General features: G+C 40.0%; 1 protein-coding gene and 1 long non-coding RNA gene across 12 annotated transcripts in view; both read right to left on the reverse strand.

Moving 5' to 3' along the window:
• LOC112149836 overlaps window positions 1-3,461 on the reverse strand; it is a 9,519-nt gene extending 6,058 nt beyond the window's left edge. For both annotated transcript variants that reach the window (XR_002919852.2, XR_004948954.1), the window contains exons 1-2: window positions 3,175-3,461; window positions 405-505 (exon numbers count right to left, since the gene is read on the reverse strand). This is a non-coding gene — a long non-coding RNA (uncharacterized LOC112149836). The remainder of the gene's footprint in view (window positions 1-404; window positions 506-3,174) is intronic.
• Window positions 3,462-5,552: 2,091 nt separating this feature from the next.
• The window catches only part of tenm4 (teneurin transmembrane protein 4), a 264,928-nt gene continuing 258,280 nt past the window's right edge, over window positions 5,553-12,200 (reverse strand). For 9 of the 10 annotated variants that reach the window (XM_036214986.1, XM_036214994.1, XM_036214992.1 and 6 more), the window contains one exon: window positions 5,553-8,336. In XM_036214986.1, the coding sequence (XP_036070879.1) occupies window positions 7,578-8,336 (759 nt within the window). In that variant the 3' untranslated portion in view covers window positions 5,553-7,577. The remainder of the gene's footprint in view (window positions 8,337-12,200) is intronic. The other variant, XM_036214989.1, reaches the window with a different exon arrangement.

Genomic DNA, 12,200 nt, shown 5'->3' on the forward strand with positions numbered 1-12,200 from the left:
ATATATATATATATATATAATATAAATGTATAATGTGAAGCTGTGTTTATGAAATTCTGAATGAATGAACTAGACAGACATTTCATTTATATAGCTAAAGGTTTCTTGACTTTAATATTTTACAACTGCTGTATAAACAACAGATACTAAACAAAACAAAAAAAGATTTAAAAAAGGGCAAATCAATACCTAGGAGTGATTTTGTTGAAAATGTTTCATGGAAACAAAATGACTATTCTTGTGAGTGGTGGGAAAAGATATGAAATAAATCGTACTATGACCTAAATAATACTAAAACAGAACCGAACGGCAGCAAACAGAGGGAATAAAAAGTGACAAGACAGATGATCTGTCATGAAATAACTAAAACCACGATGCGTTCAAATACACTGAGGACTAATTACCTGGAACAGAAGCAGCTGGATGATTAGTAAACTCAAACCTGGTGTTCTCATGGCAGAGGAAGAGGAGGAGGAGGAGGAGGAGGAGGAACAGAGCTCCAAACCTGCATAGAACGAAGCAGTGAGTGCAATAAATCCTGGAAAGAATAGCCAAAAGCACAGATTTGAACACAATCTCAACAGACTCCTAAAATCTATGGTGTTTCCAAAAAATACACAATGGAAAATTAAGAATTAAAAAAAATAGAACATGTCTAGTTTGTAAAATGCCTAAACTGGATTTATTTTTGTTAAAAAGCAGCAGAAACTGGTAGATTTTTTTGCTCCTTTTATTACAATGATGGTTTTATCTGTATCTTCTATTCTGAAGCTCAATATTTTTTTCCATTATCAGGGTTCACCACAGCAGCCTCCCTTTTTCCAGGGGTTGGGCTGGGGTTATTTTTATTATGATTACGAAGACTAAAGTCCTCCAGGCTTAAGGACGTTTTTTTTTTTTCGTAGCTAAGAAAGACTTCCAGCACAGGTTCTTTTTTTTGCCAGCAGCACTTTTTGTTCCCTTTAAAGAAATCCTCTTTTCCAGAGACGTGGCAGCTGGAGGCTCATGCTATCTCGTTGACAAATGGGGGGAACCACGGCCTGAAATTCTCCTTTTTGTATCTACAAACTCGCTGAATCAGACGTTGGGGTGCGATTGTTTCATGATGCTCGTCCTTCACGCGGAGAGATCAGCGCAATTTCAAATTAATGCGAAAGAGCAAAAATAAAAAGAGGCTACTTCTGTTGGAGCAGGCCGATGCGCTCTCTTCTGGGTCCTCAGCTCCGCCTCCAGCGAGTGGAAATGTCCCCGGCTCCCAAGCCGCCACCACACAGTGGCTTCCAACTCCCGAACCACAGAGCCCGCTAACAGGATTAGCCCCTGAGCTCCACTTGTTTCAACAGAGTTATCAAGTTTAAAACACACTCAGTCTCCTGGTGGCTTTTAGGCATCAAAAAAGTAGCCCTCAACTCTGACAGGTTAATTAACAGTCAAATTTTGCGCTTTATCCCTTAAAGCACAACATTCAGTTTGTATCATTCTGTCACGTTAAGTGGAGCTAATGACTTAAAGTTTAACTAGATGGTCAAACACTCGGGGCACTGACACAATATGTTAAATTAAAAAAGCCCTGTCATGATTTGAGTGCTATTTTATCTGAATACCTTGCTAATGTTTCATATGTGGACAATAAACATGCTTTGATTACCAAAATCTAGCAATTTCTAAAGCTATGTTTTCACCTACGAGTGTTCACTTCTGATGGAAAGTCTATAAAAATGTGTGTGAAAGCACATTTTGGGATTCCGCATTTAAAACTCTTGTTGTCATGCGCATCTATGACAGTTTTTAGGATCGTTTTTTAGCTCAGCCAATGAACATGCGTTAGGTGTGTTTGAAATCATGCAGGCGGTGCATGTTGGGTAGTTTTTGCTCTGACGTCACAAGTCAGTTATCATAAAAATAATGTTTGATTGAATGAATTCCCCCTTGTGGGATTAATAAAGTATATTGATTGATTGATTGATTGATTAATTGATTCCTAAAAAATATAAATCAATTTAGCATAAAAAACTGAGGTCAGCTAGCTTAATGCTAATGTTTAATGTTATTGCCCATGAGACGGCTAATGCTAATGCTCAGTCGACCTAAAAATACATCGCTGACATCTTTATAAACTCAGGCAGGAATTTTTAAGGTCTAAAACGTTGTTTTTTTTTCCTTATACTGTCTTCTTCTACTGGAAGAAGGTGTAATGCTATAGTGTGATCGCCACCTAGTGGCCAAACTGAAATGCCCTCCAGGAGAAGCAGAACAATGTTTACAATGTTAATGATCTGAACATTTTAGTTAGAACTTCTCCTTTAGAGAAACTATGTAACACTGTATGCTATTAAAAATCTATAAAAACATATAGTAGATTATTAAGGTATTTCTAAACAAATGTGTAGACATTTGTAAACTCAAAATGTAATTGAATTGAAAGAATAAAAAAAAAATAAAAAAATCGCAATCAAATTCATCCAGGCTCTTGTGAATCGAATCGTTTCTTGAAATTATAGTCGCAATAATGGTGTATAATCAACATAATTAAAAGATTATATGACGATGAAAGGCATATTAAAATTCAACTGAATGTTAAGGACAACCCTGACTTCCTGCTCTCGTTCAGTCTTGCTGCTGCTCATCGTTAGCCTTCATCTCCGCCCCCTTCCGCCGCCTGGTCTCGCCGACGATCCAGGTGAGGCGCTGAGTCATCTCAAACACACCTATCGAAAGTTAAACCAGTTGAATTTTGACCAATGGGTGGCGTCTTTTTCAAAACATGGAGGTGCCAATCGCTTAAAAATCAATATTATCAAATTAATAGTTGCGGTTTGTTCCCGGACGGAATTATTTAACATCAAATCTCATGTTTCGGAATACAGATGTGAAAGAAATATTCTGGAGCAAGATTCTCAAGATTTGTATCACTTTGACATTTCACACCGAGCCTCTTCCAACTGTAGGTGGCGGTCACACACTAGTAAAAAGAAGAAGAAGCCCTTCCCTGCTTGTCCAGTGTGAACACCATATGCTATACGCTCTTTTAAGAATGTGCTTTTGGTGCGTTCTTGAACGCGTGTCACATATCCAGCTTAAATGTTACATGGAGTGATCTTGCAGAAAATTGTCATCTCCACCTTTCTTAAATTAGCTTACTCAAATTAGCTTTTTTTTCAAAATATTCCAAACCTGTGATGTCAGAAGATCTTGGACTGTGATATGTGAAGCACCATCTCTACATCCTGCAGTAAGATGAAGCAGTTCTGTGTTCATCCCATAGACAAGTATGACTCTAGAGCAGGGCTGCTCATTCCTGGTCCTCAAGATCCATCTTCCTGACTGATCTCCAAGCTGGCGATTAGCTTGATCAGATGTCTCCACTTTTTGATTGAATGAACACACCTGGTCCAGGTAACCAGCTGCAAGCACAGGGAGAGAAGGAAAACAGGCAGCATGGTAGATCTCGAGCACAAGGAATGAACAGCCCTGCTCTCCAGTGTTCCTCACTCCAGGTCCTCGAGAGCCGCCACCCTGCCTGTTTTCCAGCTCTTTGTGTACTGCTTGCTGCTGATTACCTGGACCAGGTGTGTTCATTCAATTAGAATGTGGAGACATCTGACTGAGCTAATCAGCAGCTGGCAGGGCTTGGAGATCTGGAAAACAGGCAGGGTGGCGGCTCTCGAGGACCTGGAATGAGGAACACTGCTCGAGACAAAATCTGACAATGAAACCTGAAGTGGAACGGGGACTGGAGTTTGCTCCGCCCACCTTAACATCCCCAATAGGGCAGTTGGGCGGGAAAAAGTTAAGTATGAGGCTTTGTTAGACTTGATATTAAATATATGTTCCCCATACAGTTTGAAATTCTTAAACAGAAAATGAAGCAAGAAAAATTATAAATATACGTCTATAGGTTTATTTTAGTGTAACAATAAAGTCAATGGAAATTATTCCAATTTGTAACCTGCCTGAAGTGGTCATTTAGGGTTTGTGCCATTTGGTACTTCCTGTTTGTATCAAGTTGGAGGCGGGAATTCACCAAGTGACATGCGTAAGTGCGCCTATATTTGACGGAGGACTGCTGATTGACTAAAGGTTTAACCGGTTACGGCCCAAATCCTCTTCCTAAATTAATTTTTGAAACAACCAGGAGTCCAAAAACTTGTGTGTGTTAGAAACAAATTGAGTGAGGAGAATTCAGCGTATGATAAATTATTAATTTAATTTGTTTAGGGTTCTACATTTAGATGGGATACCTTTTTATTGGTTGAAGTGGATGAAAACAGCATCAGTGTGGGCGGGGTTTCATCCGAAATGACTTTACTCTTTAACACTGAAGCAGCAAAATACCATGAATTCTTTGAACTATCATAACTGTTTGATCGAGAATGCGGTTATTATAATGCCAATGGATTTTAAATAGGACTGTGAACGTTAACTTTAATCAAAAAGAATTAACATGTTAATATTCATTAGCTCGTATTGATCGACTTCGACTGCATCAGCAAATAAAAGCGATAAAAATGCTGATTGTCATGATAGTTTAAATACAGCATCAGTTAGGAGAGAAAGTTCACTTCTTATCTCTTGTTTTTGTCCAGAAGATGAAAGAAAACATTTTAAAGCAGCCTGCACAGTGATATAAAGCAGTGATAGGTCATTTCTTATGGCTGTATGTCAGCATCTTTGTTTTCTACTGCAGACATAAAAGTCTTTTGAGGTCTGCTTATCTAACTGTTCATGTGTTTAGTGCTCACAAGTTACACTTCTGGGTTAGCACTTGATCAATTTAAATATTTCTGACAATGTAAAGGAAAGAAACATGGTCTCATGGCCTGTTTTTGTTCAAAAGACACATATTGTATTGTATTTTATTGTATAAAAGCCCATCAGGGGACAAATGCTGAAAATTAGCTCCTGCTACAAGCATGATGATATGGGCATTGGACTGCTGCTTTGCTGTATGTCTATGTTTTTATATCCATCCCTACTAAATAAATAAATACAAATTGTCAACAAATTTACCTCGTAAAACATTGTGATTAATAGAAACACAAAAGTGTGATTAATCTGATATATTTTTATATTTAAAAAAAATGTTCTAAATGTAAACATTTTATGTGATTTCATTTTGTAATTATTCACAGATAATCAGCGGTTGGGAAATACTGTAACTAAAAAGAAAAAAAATTAATCTGTATTAATTTTTTCCCAAGTTTGTGATTAATTTGTAAATTTTTTTAATTGACTCCCAGCCCTAATTTTAAAGTGTTGCGAAACAGCTCAAATCTGCTTTTGTCTTTTATGTAAAGAGTCACGTATGTGTTGCGTTAATAGCGTAAACGTTTGAAGAGTTATGATAATTTAAAAAACGTGAACACTGAAGCTAAAGCTCTGATTTTATGGGTTAGAAATTGGAATAAGGTTCATAATCGCTCAATATTTTTAATCAAATACAAAAAAAATGTTAAAAAAATGTATTAAGTAATAAAAAACATTAATAAGATAGTATGGCCTCCGACAGAAATACTGGTGTGAAAATAAAAAAGCGTAAACAAACAGAAAAATAAACACAAAATAATCCCTTTATTTTTTCTACCTTAAGACTACAAAGGGTCACCAATGTAGCTCTAAAAGGTATCTACATTTGCATTTTATTTACAGCTTATGCTTGATGTCCTCCTCGTATTTACAGAGTCAAAGAGAAGCACTAAAAACACAGTGTTGAGAACAAACCAAATCTTTAGAAAAAGGATACAGTCTCATGACGCAACAGTTCTCAGTGCAATAGTTCACAATGCAAAGATCCTTCATTCATAATATGTTCAACGTACATTTGTTTTCTTTTTTCTTTTTTGAAAACAAAAATCGGTCACTGAATCTAACATCGTAAAAGGACCACATACTTGTTTGTACAGTTTAAGACACTCAGCCTTCGCTCTCGCCACCTCCACACACGCAGACAAGCTGGATGGAAAAACGGACAGAGTGCTATGGCTTAGCATAGTTCAGAACATGTCAAAGCAGTGGGACGCTTTCCAAAATAGCCTGGGCTCCTCTCGAGTTTTCCCCGCCGTGACATTTCAGAATAAGCTGGGGTAAATTGTCCCTTGCAGAATCCGCTGAGCGGGCTGCGGCTGTGCGAGAGCCACCGAGTGTCCAGGCGGGATACATCCGAGGTTGTATGGACGACCTTTAGTCTGTAAGCGGGAACCGGCACACCTGCAGGCCCGATTCATTTCCACCAGCGACGGGAACGAGTGGAGCCCTATTTTGGCGAGTGAAAGCACTTTTGATGCCGACCTGCGGGGCCGCCCTCAGGGCAAAGGCAATTTGGACCTTTCATCAAACCCACAACACAATGCAAAACATATCCGCGTGCGGCCGATATGCCGATGGACGGGTGAGCAGTTTCTTTTAGTAGTTTAAATCCAAATCATTTTTCCTCATGAGACCGGACATCATGTTGGAGAATACTGACTCTCTCTCTGTGACCACAAAGAAAGCAGAAAATGCAGTAAGCTTATGAGACACATCGTTTGATTCAACTAAGCCACCGTCGTATTTTATTCCATGAGTTCAGACACCCTTAAGTATTGTTCAAGTACAACAATCAACAATAAAAGGGACAATAGTTCACATTTCTTTTTTTTTTTTGAAATTCACATTTGTTATACTGTTAAGTCATATAGCTATTTATAAAAGAAAATCAAAACTTCAAAACCCTTAAAGTATCTCTTTTTAGTTTGTTACAGTCATTGATTCCACAGTTTTCTCTAGCAGGACTCCGGTGAATTTAGGAGTGCTCAAACAGAAAAAGGAGCACAGCACTCATCCAATGATTTCTTTCCTTTTATAAAATAAAAAAAAGCTAAAAAACAAAAATAAACCCCAAATAATACAAAAAAAACCTCTCGGCTTTGCCATTAAATTTAGGCTTAATTAAGCAATTTCGCAGATTTCGTAGTTCATAGAAAGGCCAACGAGCACCGTCGGTGTGAGAATAAAAGCCCCCCAAGATGCCACACAAATGAAGGTGCCTTGACAAGTCCAGCTCGGGTTCTGATAAAGGGCGAACAAAAATCTCTGGTTATTTATGGACGACCGGAGCCACGAGGGGTTTCAAGTATTAAAAAAGAAGTGATTAAAAGAGAAGGAATCTCCTTGGCTGAGGTGTGCAGAAAAAGGCAGAATGGAGCGAGCTCGTGAAGAACAATCCGCAGGTCTGGCGGCAGAGCGAGCCAGTGACGACAAACATTACCCATCATCCTCTTGGTTTCCTTTGAGCAGACTCACCAACGGGGGATGAGGAAACAGAGTCACGGAAAAAAAAAACAAGTCGGAGACATCACAATTTGTCCGTCCTCTAGCAGCCGCACTTGGAGGGCAAAGACTGTTAAAGAATCTGTCGGCGGAGAAGGGCACTCTTTCATTAATACAGTGCAACTGATTGCAACTATTTTTTTACAGTATTAAAAACCAAAGTTGAGCACAGTCAAAAACAAAAAAACGTGGTCATGTACACAACTGTCTTTGGCAAAATGTCCCGTTTTCTATATGCGAGTCCGTCACTCGGGAACCCCGTGTTCATGTCACCTTCGACCCATTTCGCTCTGTCTCATGAAGTGAATGTTGTTGACGCTGTCGGCCAACTCGGGGTATTGGTCAACGGAGACCACGTAGTAGCCGTCGTAGCCTTGCACCTTCCCCGATCCCAGGAGCTGCTGCTTCTCCCCCTCAGTCCACGCCCGGGAGCCCTCCTCGCCGTCCCTCAGTCTCTGCCGCTCCCGAGCCCAAGCCTGCGTCACCACCCTCTGCCGAGCCAGCTCCAGAACCCGCGCCTTCTCCTCGTCCACACTGCTGCCATAGCGCGTGTTCAGGCTCAGCGCGCCGTACTGCAGCTGGATGTCGGTGATGCGCCTAGTCCTGCCGTTGAACACGGTGTTGACCTGAGACACCGTCACGTTCACGCCGTTCTCCAGCGTGCGTCGGCCCACCGTCATCCCGATGAGGGCCAGGTCCCCCTCCACCGAGCCCAGTTTGACAAAGTAGTGCGTGTCCACTCCCATGATGGTGAAGTGGAGACTCTCCAGGTAGAAGGCGTCGTTCAGCACGGCGGCCATGCGGCGGCCGTCCTCGTTGGCGAGGCTGATGATGTCCGTGCTGATGCGGCCGTCTCGGATGGCGAATTTCACCCCCTTTCCGAAGATGGAGCCACCGCAGGCAAAGACTTTCTTGTCCTCGGTCTGGGGACATCCAGCACTTTTGGCTTTGTAGATCTGACCAAAGTGTTCCAGCTTCACAAAGGCCTTCAGCTGCCTCTGAACCTCACACTGAACTCCCAGCAGAGACTGCAAAACAAAGACAGCACCGGTTAGTCACGGCCCCCGGAGCATCCACAGACACAATATACATTTCTTTTTGTTCCTTCACTGACTGAGATATTGATTAAAACAACACAAACGCTCGTCTACCGGCTTTGTTTGCAATATTCACACCTTGGTTTGTAACCTTTATCCTCCCTCTGCTTGTTGGCTTTCATGAGTTCCTTTCAAACCTCAGATTCACATTGTTTCCTCGACACAAAGCAGCTGCACCACTTCTTTTTGTTTTAACATTTAGTTCTGAGCCAGGAGACTTTGACTTTTGGAAGTAAAATAAACCGTCTGAAAATCCCAAATAACAATACAAATTACATATGCATATGTAAAGCAAAGCCTTAATTGAACCCATAAGAACCCAGATCCATTATTTGTAAAGTTAAAAATGATGCGGGATACAACACAACGTGGACCGCTCAACTCATTTCGGATGTTTTTCTGTTATGCTACGTTCACACTGTGCTTGGAAATGTGTTTGAGTGACCACTTTTAATGAAAAATCCATGTAAATACATGAACAGTGTTTGCCCGTTTATTCGTATTTCTTTATTTGTGGTTTTATGTATTCCTGTTTTTTTATTTTTATTTTCATCCAGTGTGTCACAAAAACTCTGACAACTAAAGACACATATGACATTTTTGCATCCAAAGGAGGTGCGGCGTTACTGAGGTGTGTCTCCGCTAGCCACCTGGAGAGGGATATTTGGGATATTTGTGGATGTATCCGGTCCCTAACCCCCTCAAAGAAGGGGGTAAGACTGTATATGTGCGTTCTGGACTTCCCTGTTTCACTATGCTATGCTACGTCGCTACGCTAGGTCGCTATGCTAGGTTGCTACGCTGGGGTTAAGTCTATTTTTGGACTGGTACAAAATGCATGGTCATTGAATGTACGGTAAGGTTAAAAGAGTTGAACTTTGACCAACCAGGAACCCAGATTTAGTTGACATTTAGGTTTTGTCCTTTTGTTTAGAAATACATGAAAATCCTCTATATGTTTTGATTATATTTATATGAATCTGATACAGTTCACTGTAAAATGTATCAGTGAAATAATAAGACTGTTAATATCATACAGTGTTACATGGATTCTCTAAAAGAGAAGTTCTAACAAAAATGTTCAGATTATTAACGTTGTAAACATTGTTCTGCTTCTCCTGGAGGATGTTTCAGTTTGACCACTAGATGGTGATCGCGCTATAGCATTACACCTTAATCAAGAAGAAGAAGAAGCAATGAATGAGCAAAAAACAATGCTTTAGATCACAAATGGTTAATGGCAAACAAAAAAAACTACAATAGATGAAATCTGCAAAATAGGATTATTGATGTTTTTAAGCTGTAAAACCCCACACTATAATTTTATTGTAGACAGATGTGAAGTTTTTCACATTTTCCCCTCGTTTAAACTCTCAAAGTTTTAAAAAAAACAAAGATCTAATTGCAATCGGAGACGTAAATATTAAAAGTTGAACTCGTTCTGTACTCAAAAAATGGCACAGAAGGAATTAATTTACAAAGTCTACAGCCAATCAGGATGAAGAAAATATTTTCCTGTGTTTAAAAAAAACCTCAAAAGGTGAACTACAATACAGTGAGGGACCATGTATATCAAAATCAACAATGCTTTCTAGCTGTGAAAGAACAACACTTGGTGGAGGTGAGGAGAACGTTTGCTTTTTTTGCCGGCTAATTCCGGTCTCTGTGATCACGGGCGACAGGCATGATATTTTGAAAAAGGGTGAACCTTCTTCCTTCTGACAGCCCCGCAGGGCTAAATAGGAATTTGTTGGTAAGTAGTGTACGCAGTCTGGCTCCCTCCTCCAGGTATCAAAGGAGATAGCGCATTTCCTTTTTGCCCGAGTTCATATTTTATCCTAACACTGCCTGACAAAGGATTTTCCTCCAGAAAAGAAAAGGAACAAAAAAAGATGTTAAAAGGAAGAGAATGACATGAAATGGAAGCTGGCCACCACACAATGAAAGTTGCCTGAATGCATCTGCGTGGCAACAAAAGGGGGCTCTGCGGCATTGTGCCGTCGCGAGCACGCCACGTCGTCAGATATGAGGTTGAGAGCGTCCCGGGGAGTTTTTTATCAGGAGGTGACGTTCAAAATCTCCCTGACAGCTTTCTAATTCTGCCTCCGTTTCAGGGCGGATGCTCGGAACGGGTGGGGGTTGAGGAGAGCGGCCCACAATACCAGCTATGACTCGTAGTCCCACCCCCACAGGCCTAAAGACAGACTCCGGTCATCTTTGATCTTTTTCAGAGTTCCCAGTGGTCCTTCAATGATTATTCTGCTGTTTTTATAGCCAAAATCAAAAATCCTGTCGTTTTCTAAGACATAGTTTCTGTAGGGCGGCTGAAGTTCATTAGAAATTTGCTTCTGATTTGTGGTCAGAGCAAAAAATCCCACCAATTTCATGTATGTGTGTCGCTCCATGTTTATGTTTCTGCAATGCCAGAGTGTGTGAAACAGTCAGCTGTAGGAAGCTGGGGGGGCGGGGCATCTGTTTTACTGAAACAGCCCCCTGGGACTCACCAACACAGACATCAATCACAAAGCCTGAGGTGGGGGGGTGAGCCTCCAGCAGCAGACCTCATCTGTTTGGAACCTCACAACATTTTTTTATTGCGTAGAGGACATGTCAGTGTGGTTAATACTAAGACTGTACATGAGAACTGGACTGAGTGGGTGTGACATCACCCATAGGAAAGACTTATTTCCGGATACAACGAAATTAAGTCAATTTGGTCGCCATTATTTTGTTGGAAGCAATAAGTTAGCAAGGATTGGTCTGAGTCAGCCTGACTCACAGTTTCTATGGCAACCATTGTTGCCAATCTAGTATGGTGAGAAAATAGACACACCCTTATTTGCGCATAACTTTGGATTTGTGTGTAAATTCACATTTGTGCGAAACTTTGGATTTGTGTATAATTCTTGTTTTGTGCGTGCGTAATTCTTGATTTGTGTGCAATTTTGGATTTGTGCGTATTCTTGATTTGTTTGTGTGTATTCCTGATTTGTGCATACATTTGGATTTGTGCATAACTTTGGATATGTGCGCGTGTAATTCTTGTTTTGTGTGTAATTTTGGATTTGTGCATCCATAATTCTTGATTGTACGTAACTTTGGATTTGTGTGTGCGTAATTCTTGAATTGTAACTCATACAATACATTTTGTGCATAAGTACAAAAATATGAAATAAAAAAAAAAATACAATTTACACGTGCACAACTTAAAATTACTGCAACTTAAAACCCTGTACTCGCACAATTCCTTAAAAATTACACACAAATCACTTGTTATACACACACAAAACAGTATTCACTCACAAATCTGATGTGAGACTCTTTTCACGTTTCAAGGATTTGTGTGTAAACGGTGCGTTTAAATGCTGCTAGAATGCTGGGTCATTAGAGTTTTCTTATTAGCTGCTTTAAACTTAGATTCTTAAAAATATCTGGTATAAACTTGATATTTTTCCACTTTCTTAAGCAGATATATATAATAATATATTGTTTGAGATACAAATCAAGTATTACATGAACATAAATTGGGGTGATACTATTTTCTGAGTGAGCTTGTTGGAAGGCCACACCCCTACCACTTGAAAGCGAGCTCGAGAGTATTTTGTTTTAACGTGAGACCGCCTACTTTAATTCAGACATCTAATTGGTCTAATTGGTTGATAACTAATCAAAAATATTGAAACAAAAATCTGGATTATCAAGAACATGTTAATAAAAGGTATCAATCAGAGCAAGAATGGTTATTCTGACAAATGAAATGACTGAGTAATAGCTGTTTATTTCTCGAAAGAAGTC

The sequence above is a fragment of the Oryzias melastigma genome, linkage group LG13, assembly GCF_002922805.2.
Source record: "Oryzias melastigma strain HK-1 linkage group LG13, ASM292280v2, whole genome shotgun sequence".
NCBI lineage: Eukaryota > Metazoa > Chordata > Actinopteri > Beloniformes > Adrianichthyidae > Oryzias > Oryzias melastigma.